Source organism: Aptenodytes patagonicus, chromosome Z (assembly GCF_965638725.1).
Source record: "Aptenodytes patagonicus chromosome Z, bAptPat1.pri.cur, whole genome shotgun sequence".
Classification (NCBI taxonomy): domain Eukaryota; kingdom Metazoa; phylum Chordata; class Aves; order Sphenisciformes; family Spheniscidae; genus Aptenodytes; species Aptenodytes patagonicus.
In genome coordinates, this window is record NC_134982.1 from 5,057,519 (window position 1) to 5,075,919 (window position 18,401).

Consider the following 18,401-nt stretch of genomic DNA (forward strand, 5'->3'; position numbering starts at 1 on the left):
TGAGCAGCTCTTATGGTCAACCTCCAAGTAGCAGTGGGCATTGCACAGTTTACAAAAATTCATTTTAAAGACTTGAATTTTTCAAGAAGCTGCATTTGAGTCCTGGAAAGTCATTAAGCTGGTTCTAATAAAAAAACCCCACCCAAATTATTTGGCATTTCAAAAGCAACATCTTGTGTCCTGTTGTGCAGATACTATCAGTGGAAAAAATGCTTTGTTCTTCCTGTATAATCTCAAATGAAGTCTATTTTACGGCAAATTTGGTTACCAGAGCAGTTTACAGATTTACTTGCTTGTAGCTGTAGGAAAAAAGTCAGCACTTCAGTGAAAACAGTGTCCTAATTTCTGTGCTGAAATACAAAGCTTCTGCCAGTTATACATCTTCTCAGGAAAAAAGAGAAACAATTAAAGAAATGCTGACTTCTAAAGATGAAATTCAAAGTATCATTTGAAAAAATCACTGAAATGTCTAATTTCAAAATCTTTCATCTCTACCCTCGAGTCTTGTGAACTAAAAGAACGAAGGAAAATTTGAATAAAAAGCCTCAAGGAATTCTGGCAGACAAGACAAACTAAACATTCTTGCAACATGTCCCGGGTTTTGAGAGGTTGTTACAAAATAACCTTTGCTGAGAGTGACTAAAAAAATAAAATATGAAAAAAATCTGATTTTAAAAGCAGTGAAATGCAATAATGACTTGCATCTTATCGCTAACAGTGATTAAAATGTGACTCTTGAATTAATTTCAGTTAAGGCTGTTAAATAGATTCTGCAGTGCTGTTAGGGTCCGTATTTAGAAATGGTAAATTTAATCCTGAAAGGACATTGTCTGGCATTCAGAGTTACTTGGAGGAATTAATTTTGCTCATGACTGGCTGTATGTCTGAGTGGGGGAAGATTGAATTCAGCCCGAGGGAGAGCGCCGGGTCGGTTCAGCGCCTGGATGAGGAAGAACGGTTGGTGTTGGGCACAATGACATCCACCCTGAATTGTCCTGCTGATGAGGGCTATTTGCAGAGCGTTGAAGTGGGGCTGCTTTGTCCATGTGTTATAATCAGTGTTGTCTGTGCACTCGACCTCCTACCAACGTGCCTCACGAGCTCTGTGCGTCAATGAATGCCTCTTTCCAGTGCCACGGTGGCTGGAGCTGCCGGTGTAGAGGGGACTTCCAATGTGTTTAAGCTGTGTATAGCAGGACTCCTCATTCTCTGAGAATTGTCCCTAGGAGGAGAAGTGGCACTTACCAGGCCATTGATATAACTGCCACAGGAGGAAGAAGCCACCAGTAGTAATCCCCTTTGTCAGAGAAGACGGCCATGAGCAGTCCCACCAAGATCCCGTTATAGCCGTGCAGCCCAGCTGCAATGGCGGATCTGTGATGGAAAGAAATGTTTGCAAGGTAACAAGCTATGCTGAAGGTGACCTGTCACAGGGACCCACTGAAACACAATTTATGAGTGTCCTGCTCCCAGTGAAGGGAGTGTAGGGGAAGGAGGAAAAAGCGGTGAGGTAACTGCCATATTGCATTGCACTGGTGTGTGGAAGGCAGGAGTTCGGAGTCTGTTGAATGATGATGATCCAGGGGGTTTCCTGTGACCCAGAGGACCTACATTACGGCAATAATGGCTACCGGAGAGAGATAACAGTCTGCTCTCACAAAGACAGCCAACTATGGGGACAGGCCAGCTCTTTCTGGACCACAGCTCTGTCCTCACCTAACTGCTTCCAAACCATCCATAAGGAAAGCTGGTCTGCTGGCTCTAACATGCTCAAATGTGGAGCTATGACCCATCAGCGGGTTCCTGATACCATAACGATCAATTTTTATTAATTGCCCGGATGCGAGGTACCACCTACCTGTCCTGACTGAGGGCCAGCGCAGTTAATGTCGACACGGTCATTCCAGTACAGCCCGTGAGCATCCACCATGGGGTCTGGATGAAGATCCCCACTAAAATGATCAGCCCACTGAGCGGGTTGTTGACAAACATCACCTGAGAGGTCCCTCGCAAGATCCAGTCCACCAGCTGGACCATTAGGGGCTTATCTGGAGGAGATCAAATGAAAACGCTGGTGATAAGGCATCATTTCAGCAGGACTCCCTCAAAGCACACTCATCTCTACAGTCGCTTTCTGGCCACAAAACAGAGGCGATGTGTCAGCAGGACTGTAAAACCAGTCTGATTTATTGCTGTCTGAGCATGTTTTGCATCTGGCACTTGAAAAGCTAATAGGGATGGTCTGGGCACTGCTATAAAGTTCATGGAGGGATTCATAAAAAAGCGGTTAATTTACGGTGGTCAAAGAATAGTCTTTCTTGCATAGTAGATTGCTTAAGATTTTGCTATAAATTTAATGAGGAGATAGTCCCTTTTTGGTGTATAATTCAGATGCAGAGAGGGACTTAGGCAAAGACTGAAACTAGTTTGTACGTGGATAGGGAAATATGAAAAGGAAACACTTGCTGTTTTAGGGACCCAGAACATGGAGGTACACTGTATACAGGAGATGGGGTCAAACTGTCAAAGGTGTCTAAAAAAGTACTTTGTGAACTGAAGAACCTAAATTAAGAGGATAGTTATTATAGCTTGGGCTGTACTCAGGGGAAAGAGGCATTTCCAAAGGACAAAGAGCCATTGCTCTTCAGAGAAGACTATTGAACCTCAACAGAGCAAATGGGCACCAGGCTCAGGTATCTCAGGTGACTGCCGGGGGGAGGTGGGATGTGTGTGGGGCTGAGGGCAGCCTGGCTGAGGGCATCTTCACCGAAAGGGTTGTCAAGCGTTGGAACAGGCTGCCCAGGGAAGTGGTTGAGTCACCATCCCTGGAGGTATTTAAAAGATGTGTAGACGTGGCGCTTAGGGACATGGTTTAGTGGTGGACTTGGCAGTGCTAGGTTAACGGTTGGACTTGATGATCTTAAAGGTCTTTTCCAACCTAAAAGACTCTATGATTCTATGATCTATGTTCAGTGCTCCTAATGAGCTCCTAATGGGGCGAGGAGGGTCTTGTAGCACTGCAATAAGTTTTTGCTGCTGGCTCTTCTACTGCAAATTGACTTTAAGTCTTTTTCTGTCACGCTTCTGGGAAAGGTGTAACCATTTCTGTACTGCTATGCATTATTAAACATGATACAAGGAGAATAAATGAGGAAGAGGGGCTTCTTACATGTACAATATGTTCATGCAATGTGTATATGCAGCTTTCACCTTCTTACATATTTAAAATTAATTCAATTAGTTTAGATTGTTAATTAGACACAGCATAAAGTGCCAGACTACTTTTTGAATCTGGGCAATGACTTATTCCTAAAAACTCCTCTCTTCCCCAACTCCCTCCTTTTTCACTTCCCTGTATTGTATCTACAGTCAAGTCTCAAGTTTTGCTTTCTGATGAGATTAGCTTGAATAGAGGATCTTTGGAGGGCCGGGTACCACTCTGCATCTCTTCAGCATCACTGGGAGAGTCCTCCCAAGAGGCTGGAGTGCAAGTTGGGGGATGGCTTTGCAAGCGTCCCTCAGGCTATGCGTTGTTGGGGAGCTAGGCAGTTACAACCAGGGAGGAATGAGTTTTTTAGCGAAAAATGACCAGGCTTGTCTGAAATAATTTTTACTAATATTTAGTGTCGAGCTATGAGATATATCAGCAATGCTCATGGTTTTAGACACAAGTATAACTGGTAGTATTCAAATATAACCAGTGGGCAGTGGCCAAAGCTTTTCAGGACATTGAGGAAGAAAAGCTGTCTACCAAGCATGGACCACCGGAGTAAAGAGAAAGCAGAAGGAGATGTTCCCCTGTGGCTGAGGATCACACTGCCAGCCTGATGAGCTTCCTGCCTGGAGGCATCTCAGCCAACCTCCTCCACCAACGTTAGCCACCACGCAGCCTGGCTGTACACGGCTGTCTCTTATTTCTCTCCCATTGCTGGAGTTGTACGGCTAACAAACCTAGCCTTGGCAGAGGACCCACAGTCCTACATAGCCTCTCAAAGCCCCAGATCCCTAATAATTCTGGTTAATGCGGACCATCATGTATTGTTCCTGTCTGGACAGTAAACCTCTGAGATCAGTACTTGCTTTGTATTTTATAGCAACATAACAGCCACAGTGCTTATTGCTCCCCCAAGGCTGGTAATACAAGAGCCTTTGTCCACACAATCAGGAATCAAGTCTCCATCGCCAGCCCACATGCGGCCGAGGAGATGGTTGCTGATCCAAGGCACTTACAAACAAGACTAAATCCCCAGCCCTGATGGGATGATTCTGGGCACCGCTATAAGGAACGTGGTGCTAATGACACATAACCGATTAAGTGTAAGAGATGTCCTTTGCCTGTGCTGAATTATGCCTGCAGCCACGGTAATGGCAAGAGGATGCAGTGAGATCCCCTTCCTGAGAATAAAATGATTTGGGTTAAAAGGCCAGAAGTTTGCAGTGAGCTTGGACCATGCTGCCTCTGCTCTGCCTCAGGGGGCGAAATGGCCCCTCGTCTCGCGCCCCAGCACTGAAAGTACTGTTGGCAATATAGATGTTCCCAGCTAGCTCTTCCTAGCCAGAAAGCCCCAGACATATCCCTCTGCTTACTTTTCATCCATTCTCCATATTCTTTCATTTCTCCTGTGAGATACCCGAAAACTTGGTGGATCCGATTTCTGCTTCTCCCCAGCAGGTCCCGGGCTCTTGGCTTCTGCTCCACGTACAACTGCCTCTCACTGGGATGTTCAACCACAGCTATCTCTCCAAGCTCCATCTCTTTTGGGTGGTGAGAAGAGTTAACTGTAAATCACAAAGCCCATGTGTTAGAAAACCTTTTGGGTTGTGCCCTGGGAAATTTCTGCTGTACTTTAGAGCCCCGTGGTGATAACCTTTTTCAAAGATGGGATGTTTAATGGAGAAGGGACCTGCCTGAACCACTGCTGAGAGTGGTGTGCGCTGCTGCCTGGGGCAGTGGTGTCTCCTCTTGGGGATGAGGACCAGGAAATAACCCCCTGCTGTCATGGGGCTGTGGCACAGAGCTGCAGGGAGAAAGAGGGACGTGACATAGGTGCCCTGCAGCATCCCACCCTCACCCCAGCTCCTGATGCAGTGTGTGACAAGCTGCTGGTTGGACAGGGGACATAACCTTTGCCAAGTAACAGAGTGGTACCTGCATGCTGTTGCAGCTACGAAGGAGGAAGCCTGCTGATGTTTGGCTAGCAGCGAGCTGGAGAGAAGCAATGCAAATTGCCAGTACAGTAGCAGACAGCAGGAGACAAGAAAATACTGGAGGAGAGGCTGAAGGCTGCATCCCTTTTGATGTTTTGAGCTGGTGTGTTCATATATCACAGCAAATCTATGGCCTTTCCATGCTCCCCATTCCACATCTGCCTTTGATAGAGCATCAAGAGCAAACTGGGATAGCATCAAAGTATTGAACAGAAATCGGCATGCACATGTGGCTTTAGACAAAGATAAGCACCGCGGTTCAGGGCTGTGTGCTCTTTAGTTAACAGGTGAATATCCAGGCAGGATCATGGATTTAATAAACTCCTTACTACAGTTGCAGGGCTCTGTTCATTAAAAAGTCCATCAAGACAGAACCCCTTAAGAGAAAATACACTGCACCGCACCCTAGTGAGCTACACTGCAGGTTACTTCTGCAAAAATGCCACCCTGCTTTCTGAGGGAGTCTGGCATAGGCTGGTCTGTGGTTTTGTTCTACTGATTTTGGAGAAGTGTTGCCCAAAAGTGGACTGTGTTGTGAAGTGCTTGCCCCGTGTTTCGTGGAATGTGGGCACCACCTTCTGGTGGGAGCCTGTGTTTTGGTAGCTCAAACAGACTGGCTGTCAGTGTTAAAGCCTGTAGCGGCAGCAGGACAGGCTGGGAAGGGATGCCTGGCTGGGGGGAAGGCTGCTTTGCAGAGAGGAACACTGGCAGGCAGATGGTAAAAATATCTGTGGCTCTGAATGCCCTAATAAGAAGGTCCTTGAGCATCAAAAGATGTTTTCCCTTCACCCCTGCAGCACAATGCTAAATGCAGCCCTGCACATGCTTTGCGCAGTGCTTATTGTCTAGTGCTTTGGCTCTCTCTGCCGGCAGCTCGTCCCTACCGCAGCAAGAGTCTTTGTGATGACCTTCGTGCACAAGCATCAGCCTGGGGCTGGATGTATGGGCAAGGATGTTGTTATGTGTAACTGTAAAAACTAAACCTAACCAGTGCTCAGTTTGCTTGATCCTAAGGTGGAGGAGGATTATAGAAGATATTGAATGGTCTAAAGCAACAAATGGGGTTGTGCAAGGAGTAGACACCCCCAAAACCTTGCTCATGAGTGTCTCATGGGGCTGTGAACAAGGAGGTTCCCAGGTTCTGCCTAGCTGCACTCAGTGCAGGAATAAGCAAGGAGCAAAAAGAGGGAGGGTATGGGTCCGTGGTGTCTGTCCGTCCCCATCCCCCCCGTCTTTTTTGCTGTCTGTAATCAGATTCTGGCCAGAAGCTGAGTCCAATCCCTGGTTTCAGTTAAGGCAGCCTTGGTGACTGTCATTTTTTAGTTCCTTGTGGCTAGCTAGGCGACACTGGTGTAGGGAACACTGAGCAGGAGTCCCCTTTCTCCTTCTCTGTGTCCTCTAGGCTGAGGGAATTTGCTATGGTCAGATATTGTAATTTGCATCCCTCTGAGGTAGGAAGAGGCCAGATCCTACTGGAAAACATGGTATTTGTGCCTGAATTCATCCCATAAACACTTGGCTGTGTAAGATGTGTCATTGCCCTGGGCTTCCTGGTAGTCAGTGTAGCTTTGGGCACCTTCAGGTGGAAGTCAACCCATCTCAGCTCAGAACTGCCCTCTGAAAGTTCCTGTTCTTCTCTTTGACAGCTCAACCTGGGTGCTCCAGTCAAACACCCAATGTTTTTTGGGAGGGACACAGGGTCTGAAGTCAACAGCACAAGCAGAGAAGAGACTCCAGAGCAATGCCAGGCTAGCACCTGGCTGTCATAGAGGTTGCTTTCCCTCCAGAGCTTAATATTCATATTTAGCAGGTGTGGCTGATACCAGAGATATTAAATGTTGCCTATTTTGTTTATTTGCTCATGTTCCTTCCAGAAGACTTCTCCAAAGAGTTTCAAGAGTTGAGGTGGGCTCAGACAGCTGCAGTGGATCCACATAAAGGAGACTGGAACATCTCTTAGGATCTTGAAGTCTCGGGGACACATCAGTAAAGAAAGGTTAGTGGCCTCTTTGCTGTGAACAATATCCACCACCAGCAACCAAGTGCAGGTGTTACCAGCAGGGAGAATAAATGCTGAGTACTTGTGTCTATGTCTTCATAGCACCTGAAAATGTCACGCTCATTTTAAACCTCACCAGGAAAAAATACTGTTGGGTTTTTACAAAGCAGAAACATCACTGCAGATCTTCTAAAGCCTGTATTTACAAGACTGCACCGCTCAATTCCCTCTGAAATTGAGACGTGGGACATGTATATTTTTTAAATTCTTGTCCTTGCTCACATAATTTAACCATTAGGGGTTAAGTGCAAAGTAGTCGAGAGCCCTTTGCAGTCGATACAGAGAGGCTAGTATCTCCAGAGAGTGATTCATGTCCCTTTTCTTACATACCTATCTGAGATGTGAAAAAAAAAGGGTGTCTGTCTCTCTCTTTCCACCAGCTGCAGAGGGAGCCTGGTTGCTGAGCTTTTAGAGGGCTATTTTCAGGCAAGAGAAATTCCAGCCTAAGAGATTTTGCCAAGGTCAACCTTGAAGTTTATGGAAGCGGGATCTGGAGTCCCAGGCTAGGGCTTTAAATCACTGAGCCATCTGTAAGAGGCCTGTAATCTGCATCAAGAAGGGCATCAAAGCTCTGGGGCTAAGAAAAAAATTACAGTCTCTTCCTATGATTCCAGTTCGCTGCCTCCCTCCGGATCAGAAGGGAACTAAATTTCTGCTTGGAAGGGAGCACACTCACCCACCTCAGATGGGAAGGCAACCTGGGACATGACTGGAGGAGATGGCTAAAATATTACCGATTTTTTGGGGAAAGGAATAGTGCAAAAAAGAGATATGGGGATGCTGAAATTCTCTATACTGCCACAGTGGTGAACTGTGGGGCTTTACAGCAGAGGAGCCCAAGGGGCTGCAACAGCTTGAGAAGATCCTGGAGGGCTGTGATGGGCACAGTGATCCCTGCAGGAGCATAACCCTGGAAAAACACAATTTCTTTGCAGAGAGCACCTGTCAGTTGATAGGCTTGTGCTCAGTGGTACAGGCTCCACGAATAATAGAGAAATCATTTGAACAATTAGCTAATTAGGGCTAATGAGAGCCTGAATCACTTATGGCACACCTAGGGCTGATGGGGAATTCCTTGAGAAAAGGGCCTTTTGTCAGCAAACACTGATTCATAAGTACTGAATTCAGAGTAAGCACTGGGTTTCTTTATTGCTTGTGCTACCAGAGAAAACGTTCACAGCGTAACACCCTCACACAGCCTGCAGTGATCTGGTGGCCCCATGAAAAAACCCCCCACAATACAAGTGGGCTGTGAACAGTGGGGTGGTGCATGACCAGGTTGATGGGTGATGCATAACACTTGAGCCAACTTTTCTATAGGGCGGCTGTTTGTGTAGGGAGCTTAGCCTTATGCTAAGATACCTGAAGCCAAGCCTGGGCAGTTGCTCTTTCCTCCTTTATGCTGAAAGCATAGAGGTGATCAGAAAAGCAGTGACTTCAAGGGACGTGGCCTCACAAGGGCCTTGAAAAGAAACAGTTTGTAAAAGCACAGTTGATCTCATAAGAAACCATAAAGAAAGAGAAAAGAAATACAGTGAAGAGCTAGAGGGCAAAACTTTGGGATGGTGACAGAGTGCTTGGCTGAGTCGTTATTACTTTACCAAGCAAAGCTCTACCAAGGATCACAGTGACGCTTGAAACAAATGAGCAAAGCAGGGCATTTCAGAACAGTCACTGAGGTTAAATGCAACACAATTACAGAGAGCAGGTATGAAACACACAGCCACAGACCTTTAAAGTAAAAAAAAAAAAAAAATCTACCTAAAAGGAAAAAAATGTTCAGGTCAACTTGTTTCCTATCACAGGCATTAAATGAAACCACATTCCAGAGCAGCTCTGTCATATCTGTACAAACACAACTACCACACAATAGTTAGTAATCAGGATAGTTTAACTTATGGGGCTAAATATGACTCTTACATCCTTCTTTAGATACTTGGCTTTTACGCTGTGGTCTTGGAGCCTTTCTGTGTCTTCCTTTCCCAGTCTGTGTAGGATGTAATGCAATACTTTGCTTTGCTCCAAGGCAATACTTTTCTTTACTGCTTCTCCGTGTCCCTCTGTTGCAGCAGTGTCTCCCAATCTGCCAAATGGAGGCACATAGTTCATTTAATGGATTGTCCTAGTGTCTTGTGTAGAAGTTGTGCCGATACCATTTGTATATGGATTGTACATATATACATATGTGTGTAACTGTGGGGAAGGAGGGTCTGCCTTCCTTACCATGGGTCTCCTGAATGATGTTTGTAGAGGGGGATTCCTCTTGGCTCCCTTTAGCCATTTAGATTATAGTTTTGGTGCTCTCTATGGTCAGCATAGACTGATCGGTATCATCTCCGGGCAGTTCACCCAGGTGGTCAGACATCGGTCTTGGGATGGGATGGATTTCCTTCCTGAGGGGTCTGTCTCATCCCTGTAGTGGCACAGAGGGGCTAAGATGTGGCTTATGTGGCTAACTGTGGGTATCTCCAGTTTAAGTGTCTCTATCTAAGCAGCTTGCCTTGACTTCCAGTGAAGAGCTGGTCAATATATGAATCTAGAGCATGATTCATCCCCTCCCATCCTACACAGACGAATCATGTCCTAAATTCTGTTGCATTTGCTGTCTATAATGGGAAAGACAGACAGCTCAGATGCACACAGCTGCACCGCATATACATAGGGAGAAGAGTGATGAATCTCAGCTAAGTGACTATCCCAAGGTCATTCGGGAAATCTGTAGCTGACGGGGGTATCAAACAAGGACACGTTAATGTTTGAACCAGGTGCCTAATACATGAAGAATTTTCAAAACGCTAACTGTTTTTTTAATAATAAAAGTAGTCAGACCAGGTAGATATTTTAAGACACAAAAATCCTGTTTTCCTGCATATGGTTTCAGTTATAAAACCAGAGGGGAAAACAAATAGAGAAAATATGAAATATAAAAACTGTCGCTTCTAAACAGAATGTTTTTCAAAGGTTTCCATGAGGTGTTGGCTGCTTGGCAAAGCAGACTGTAAAACAACTTTACAAGCCACATTTATTCTAAGAGCTCCACTTATTGAAGTACAATTCAAACTCTTGTTCTGCCGGCCAAGTTCCATAAATTAAACACTTGTCCAATAACACATACCTCTCCACTTGGATTCTCTGTTTCTTTTTGGCTTTGTGTGTCTGTCTGTCTCTCTCTCTCTCTCAGTCTTTTTTTTTTTGTTTTGGTTTTTTTTATCCTTTGCAAATGGAAACAAAAAAGGTTTGCTGGTTTTAGGAATGGATTTAAGAAATAGATCGGTAAAAGTAAAAACAAGGAGATGAAAAGGAAAACAGGTCAACTTTTTAGTCTAGCTGACTAAAATGAGACTTTCGTTCCATCATTTTACATCTTGGTGACACTGATTTAAAGCTAAGGCTAGATCCACAGTGTGAAGCTGCATGGTGCCAAATGTCTGACTGAAGTAGTGCCTCATCTCTATTACAACGCACTGGGTGTTGGCTGTTCAGAGGAACCAGCAAGGTCACCTGGGAGCTGAGAAGGGAGGTGGGACCTGTGCCCTGCCTTCAGAGATAACCCTATTTCCCTCCCTCCCCTAGAGCGTTATGTCCTTAGAGATGTGACCATCAACAGGAGCAGCCTTTTCTTACAGGAGAAGGGACATGGGAGGTGTGAGACATTTTCAGATGGCCACCCTGTCTGACCTGGAGCAGGAATGGGTCCACGGATGTGCCAGGGAAAAGCCCTGCCAGTAGTGCTCCTGGGCTCACTGTGTCTTCCCTTTCCCACCTTCTTTCCTGTTGCTCTCTGTCATCACCCCTACCATACCCTGCAGCTCTCACTGCTCTTTCAGTTTGGTCTAGAGCCTCCCATCCAGGCTGTGTCTAAATCTTGCAGATTCTTTCTGTGCGATGTTTTTTGAAATGTGATTTTCTTATCCATCCAAGAAGCTGAAACTCTCACCTAAGCTCTCATATCACTTCTCCTTTAGCGCAGCACCTGTCATTCCTGCCCTGTAGTATCACCATCTTCCCAACTTTCACTTTGACATGACCCTCTTTCTCCTTCACATTGACTGTGAGCTGCACGTCTTCACTTTCAGAGCCAGTCGTTGCTCTGTCTCATCAGGAGGGAAAAATTAATTTCTACATTCACCTGACCCATAGCGCTGCCTCCATTTGCCAGAAATATTTCTAAAGATCCTCTCCTGTGGTACAAAGCTTAGATGTCCTAACATGAGCTCCAGTGAAATTAATGCCTTTCTTAATCCAGAGAGTAGCAAGGTGGGAATAATACAGCAAGAAACTGGACGATATCTCTGCTGTCTTGTTAATTCACAGTGGAAACTTGGGGAAGTCAGCTACTGAATGCCTCTCACAAATTCAGGGGTGATCTCTTAAATGAGAATAATCCTTTTTACTCACTATAGTGATTCAGGGACTCTGTAAGGCTTGAGTGTGACAGACATGGGCAGACAAATGTGAATCAGGTTGGAGCAGCTAGAGAAGCTACTGTTCTTTGTTGGAAGCTACCTTCTGCCCGGCTGAGATACCGTAACTGATGGGTATAAAAGAGAGAACAGGGAAGGAAACATGCTTTTAGGACATTTTAGTGTGGAAGAAGCCAGATTTGATTTAGCTTCTGCTGAAGGTGCTTTTAGGCAACCTATTTGTGTTGCAGTAAGGTTGGAGCAGCTCTTGTGGTCAGTTTCAAAGGCTGGGAACTGACCAAAAGATGGTGGCGATATCAAGTCCCTTTGAAAGATGGTGGTTGAGGGTGATGGTTACTTCCTAAGCTGCCCACCTGATCTGCAAGAGGTCAAAGAGGGCTTGATCAAGGAAGTTTTTGAGTATCTCGGTGTGGCTGCTTAGGTGATGTCACGTGGTGTCCTCACTCCCTGGAGCACCAAGGGCAAGGTAGGGTTGGAGCATCCATGTCTCCACCACTGATCTGTAGGGCCAAGGTGATCTGTGACCTGTGACACTTGTGTACACACAACTGTGCTCCAAGTCCAAAAACCTAATGTAGACATATGCTGAGAAGCCTTGTCTATACCATGCAGAGTTAGTTGGTTGCTCAACCTGTAAACCCTTTTACTGGGACTGAATATCTTGTACAAGCCATGGGGGTTGGCAAAACCCCTTCATTTTGGTGTGAAGTGTACACTGTCAGTTTTGCTAGCTTAACATGAAAGAAAGAATCAAACCTCTCTCCAACAAAGCTTTGCCTGTAAATGTTTTAACTGCTAGTGACGATCACACAGTGTCTGCTATTCCTGGGCCGAATCAGCTGAATACTGGACTGTCTTTAACAATGCGTGGTAAACCACAGACTGTAAAGTGCTAGGTGCTGTTCACAATGAATAAAAATGTCAGAGTTTGGCCAATATTTGGTTACATCTTGAAACAAAACATACAGCATTTTAATAGGGTAACCGTAAAGGCATTTCTCCATATAGTTCATATCACTTGCTCTTTAATAGAAAGTTAATGGAGATTTTCTTTTTTAGATAGCAACAATTTATCGTGTGTTTCCCTGGTAACTACAACACCGTGAACCTTCCTTGAAAACTCCGTTGGGATTCCTGCAATGTTAGTGAGCATAATGAATGGTAAATGTAAAGCAGGCCCATTGAATCACTTTATTTTAAATTCTGGCAGAGACATAATTTCCCACAGTTCATAAACATTTACAAAAAAGGAGTTTACATGTAGAAAAACAGTTGTTTTTATCACTCAGATCAAAGAACACGTTTATCTGGATGTACGGATACATTTTCAGCCGGCTTTTGAGAAACTCAGGTGGCAATCTTTAAGAAGCTTCACAGACTAATACCGAACCTTTGAAGTCTGCAGCTTTGCTCATCTGAAAATACAGACATCACTTCTGCTCTCTGTTCTGCATGAGCCTGAAGTTTGCACTTCAAAGATTATAGACGACAGGCCAAATTTCCTGAGTTGCTAACAGCACTGGGACTTACTGACTAGAATACAACAAAAAAGTAGGGCATGTTGCAGGATACGGGGGTTTGTGTCCACACCCACGTAGCAATCTCACTGCTCGTGTGCCAGATGAATGGCATTTATGCACTGGAGAAATGGCCTTACACCTTTTGGAAATGCGATGGAGAGATTCCCCTAATGTTAATGACCTTTTCAGCAGACCCTAAGATCGAAGAAGTGGAGAGGAGCGAGAGCTGCAGATAACAGCTTTGCAGCTGCCGAGACTCCTGGCAGACCCTGGCACCGCTCTATGGCCCAGGTTTCCTTTTCTTGCAGCAGCTCAAGCCCAGAGTTTACTTGATGGAGTCTGGTTTTCATCTCAGGTTTTATTCCTCTGTAGTTAATAGAATACAAACGAGAGAAGGGCCATATCCATCACCCTCAGTGGAGCTGCTCTGGATTTGTGCTGTTGTACATATAAAAGCTGTTTCTGGCGCTGTTTGCAAGTGGTGGCTTGTTTACTACAGGAGCGAGCGTGGTTTCTGCATGCTACCGAATCAGTGCGTGTCCCAGGGCAGGTCCGCTCCACCTTCCACTGGTGACTACGTCTATACGCTACATCTACATCACAAAGCGTACCTATTTATAGCCCGAGAGCTTCATGAAAGACTGGAATGCTATTTTGTGAAGGATTTAGAAATTTTGAAAGGGTGCACAGAACAACCCCCCCTCCTTTACAAAAATCTATAACAAGAAAAATTTAAAACGGCGATTATTTTTTAAATGTGGATCTTTCAAAATATTTAGTTTTACTTTGATCTTTAAAAATTGCCATAGAGTATACCTGCAATATCAAGTTACAGATGAAACAAAGTGTGGTTTCAAAATCGAAAACTGGAACACTAGAGGTTGAATAGCACTAGAGATTTTCACAGAAATCTCAGAAGACAGTGATTTTCTTCTGAAGTTCTTTGTTTTGTGGCTACAATTTTTTCCCCTGGTGCTTTGTTACTGTGCTGTGAGAACTATAATATCATGTAACTGAAACATTAAATAACTCCTGTCATCAGAAGACATCTTTGGTGTATTTTGGTGGCCAATATGTTTGTGTTCAAGTGGGTTGCTCAAATCATACACAGGGTTGTGACAAGAATCTAATAAGGTTGAAAGCACATGAAACCTTATTAAACAATGTTTCTAATTAGAGGTGGGTGTTATTTATCAGAAATTCAAAAAGTTTTTAAATTAAATTTGCGGACTAAGAGGGTCAGATGACATGCACAAATTAGTTTAATCCTAATTCTAATGTGAGTGGGGGCACATGGTCCAAGAACTCTGACTGCTGCAGCAAAGCTATTAAATGTGGAATTTGCAGAGGGGGCAAAGGAAATTTTCACTCTCCCAGCAGAAATACCAGAGAATTTGTTCCCTGGGCAGGTCAGAAGATATTTTGTGAGGGCCTCTGAAAGGCACCGTGAGGTACAGAGATAACCTCCCATCCTTAATACTGAAAGGTGAAAGTACAAGTGTGCAACTGCTTATTTTCCTGCTTATAGGTTGGGCAGAATTCATTTTTGGGGGATCCCTAGGACACTTGCATGTTGGAGGCTGTGTGCACAGCTCAGCAGACCTCCTGTATCTTCGGTGAGGGCCCACCACCGAGCTTGCCCTAATGCAAGCTGGAGCTGTGGTAGACTTGTTCACGTTGGGAGTTGTTTCCTTTCCTATAACCTTCATCTCCGTTTCTCTGACAGCTGCATCCCAGCCTGATTTCTTGGTTCTTTGTGCCTTCCTGCACTGCCTAGACCTGGATAGACATACCTAAGTGTCTGTCATATCTAAGGTCTTAGGTAGATGACCTTTCCCAGGTGACCTGCTCTGGGCACCACGATATACGTGTGCCCTGTGTGCTGGGTGGGCAATGGGGACATTGCTGGCTCACGCTGAGGCCCCCGTGGGTTGTGTCAAGTGTTGCCTGAGGTTCAGCCCTCCCCATGGATGCAGGTGATGTTATCTCTGGGTGCCAAACAGGTTCCTGGTAGAGGACTTTAACCAACACCAGAGTCTGCCTTTTGTTTTCCAGAGACTGAGTTATGGACTTAGAAATAGGGCCAGGGTTAAGGTTTGTGAAATTCAACACAGCACATCCTAGTTTATTGATCTATTTTTTCATGCAAAGGGCATTTTTTACCAGTTTGTCTTGGCTATGGTGGGAGCCGGGGCCAGTGGATGCCTCATCCATAGCTAATATTGGGAGTGGGGTTAGTGACCACAGTACAGGGAACAAATGAGACTAAGGTTTGTGCAGGGATATATTTTAGCTCAAACATTGATGCTTGTGAGGAAAGGGAAGGAAGAGAAAGAAGTAAGAACATCTTGCCAGAGCCCCTTCTGTGTTTCATTTGCTAGTGTGAGTATTGTAAATGGCCCAGCCAAGGGTTGGAGATGTGTTCAGGTTGGGCTTCCAGAGAAGAAAGGCTGGAAAGCCAGGATTAGGTCAATGTTCGACTCATCCAGAGGAAAGGGAAGGAGGGAGGAGGAGTTAGGGACCAGGTTAGAGTTAGGGTCTGTGAAACAGGGAAGCGGAGCCAAAGTCATAGCCGGTTTCTGCAATTCACAGTTATTCAAGTGGAAAGAGGTGGAAATGTGGTATTGGTGTCTCTGTGTGATGTATCCCCAGCTTCATCCCCTGTGTGTGGATAACACCGGGGTCACTCTCACAGCTGGGTGGGTGAGCCAGTTTGGGGCTCACCTTTAGGCTGAGCAGTGTGCATTGCCTGAGGTTTAAGGTTAGTTGCAGGATTTGGAAGAACGTGGAGGCAGGTCTTGGGAATGCAAAATTTAAATTTATTTGTTAAAGTTTTTTTTTAAAATTAAAAAAATATTGGCATTTTAGAATTTGTTTAGGCCAGATATGTTCACGATTTGTACAGTTTAAAAAAAAATGCTATATTCCTAATTTTTTGTTAGCAGTATGAGCATGTAAGAAGCTAGTGTTCAGGTGGAGTTAGGATCACAAAAATAATTGCTGCAGGATGAAGGTTAGGACTGAATTTTGTTGACCCTGTGGAGGAAAGCTGTGTATTGCTCTCAGTTGATTTGGTTGCCTTATTTTGATTCTTTGCTCGATACGTATTCCTGGCAGAGACTGGAGATAGCCTCTATGAAACTGGTGACTACAGAGCTACAGTTATTTTCAGATTTGCAGCTTCTGTGATGGAGAATAGTGGTATCATTTTACTTGAATACCTTAAACTCAAGTTTCTTGTGGTGCTTTATGCCTTTCCCATTCCCTATATTATTGTTCAAGTTACTTTTAGAGGGTTTGAAAGACACATTGCAGACCCAAGCTTATTGCTGAGCTTTGGCACGATGGTGGAGGAAAATATAGAGTTTGCATCAGCTTGTTTTACTCACAGTGAATTTTCACACAGAAGAATATGCCTTATCTATAGCCAGGGTTCGATTTAGCGTTAGGTTCTATTGTAATGCTCAGAATGCAACATTTTGTTTCAATGAAGGATTCCAGTTATGTGGAGGAAACATCTAACTAGTCTCAGCTTATTTAAACACCATGTTCTTAGGCTTGTGTGGCCTTGAGTGCCTTCTGCATGGCCAGTGCTTGGGTAATATATGGTTTATGAGACTAAAGGATGCATGAAGAGGGTTATGGTATAAATTTGCCAGTTGTACTGAGGCCAGTGCGAAGGTTGGGATTAGTTTGGAGGGTCATAAGAAGTTGAATTGGAAAGCCAGGGGTTTGGCTGAAGATTGCCAGCTGCAAAGAGAAAAGCCAAGGACTGCTTCCACTTCATTTGAATCCCTTAGTCTGAGTGCCTCATCTGGGGCCAAAGTTGGGGTTAGACTTGGTGTCAAGATGCACCCAGGGGTCCTTGTTATGGACCAAAATACCCCTCCATGAGCTTGCTCTGGGGTTTCCTGTGTTTCTAGGAAAAGCTGAAATGCTATGGTGACACAGTCAATGAAAGAAACACACTATAAATAATGTTGCCCTTGACATCAGATATGTCATTTCTGGACCGTGGTCTATGTTTTCCATGTCTACAATATAAGCAAAATCCCATGGCTGATCCCTATGCCCCATCACGAGTAAATACTGCTTTCTAGGCAGGGTGCTGAGAGTTCCTGTCCCTGTCCCTTCCCCTTTTGCCATTAAGGATGATAAAGCAGAACCTACCTCAGAAACTACCAGAGAGATTTTAGTAAAGATTTTAGAGCATCTTGGCCAAAAAAATCATGAAAGAGTAACGTATCACTTAGTTTTGTGCTATAAGAGAGGAAAAGGTTAGATCTCTCTCTCTCTTTCTCTGGATATAGATGAATAATTTTTGAGAGAAAGATGCATTTTATTGCTAAAAAAGCAGTTTCAGGTCACTCCACATCTAGCAATAACAGTACTTTGTCAGAAGAAAATAAAAAAGATCAAATGCAGGGGGGGAAAATCAAAGAGTTACAGTCTGGATGTTTTAAAGCCTAGTTTAGCTAAATTCAGCGATCATTTTTCAAAGGAGAAAAATACTGCAATAAAACATTTATTGTGTTTTTGTGCTTGTTTTCATTCCTTTGAGAAAAATGAAACAGTTTAAGACTCATCCAATACTATTTTTTTCTTATTTTTTCAGTTCAACCATTAAAACAAAAAAAAATCAGTTATTCACACAGTTCTCATTATAGATTACATGAGAGGAAAACGTTGTAAGATAGCTTTCTGGATGGCCTGACCCAGTACCATTCAGAAAGACATCGTTTGGTTTAAATGGACATTGGCAAGGTCCTTAGTAAGTATGTGAATGATTAAAGAAAACCAGATACTTGGAAATTAAAAGGAGGGGAAAAAAAAAAAGATCTGAGTGTGAAAAGTCCTAAAAGACATGTGTGAGAACTAACTCATCTGCATGGCTTGTGCTCAGACCCATTTGGTGGAGAACTGTTGAGGCCTGAGGCACAAAGAAAGATGTTTGGGCAGCAGAAGCCAACTTGGAGGCTGTAAAGTGATTTGTTTCTATTTCCTTGTATCAATTTGAACAGTCAAATCAGCTTTACAGCTCTGAAGTAAACACATTTGGGAGTTTATGTGAGTTCAGGATGGCGTAATCTGTATGTTTTGGACATGGTAGGGGAAGGAGAAGAAACATTTGCAGCCAATTTGCCAACATGTTCCTCATTTGACATATCAACACGTTGGTTGAGGTAATGG

General features: G+C 44.2%; 1 protein-coding gene across 5 annotated transcripts in view; it reads right to left on the reverse strand.

Annotated features, from left to right (window-relative positions):
• The window catches only part of LOC143172411 (urea transporter 2-like), a 310,208-nt gene that overhangs the window by 7,826 nt on the left and 283,981 nt on the right, over positions 1-18,401 (reverse strand). For 3 of the 5 annotated variants that reach the window (XM_076361845.1, XM_076361847.1, XM_076361848.1), the window contains 3 exons: positions 4,588-4,779; positions 1,859-2,048; positions 1,246-1,374 (listed from right to left, as the gene is read on the reverse strand). In XM_076361845.1, the coding sequence (XP_076217960.1) occupies positions 1,246-1,374; positions 1,859-2,048; positions 4,588-4,753 (485 nt within the window). In that variant the 5' untranslated portion in view covers positions 4,754-4,779. Of the gene's footprint in view, positions 1-1,245; positions 1,375-1,858; positions 2,049-4,587; positions 4,780-9,187; positions 9,262-9,490; positions 9,520-18,401 lie in introns of those variants that run through there. The other 2 variants (XM_076361849.1, XM_076361846.1) reach the window with 2 other exon arrangements.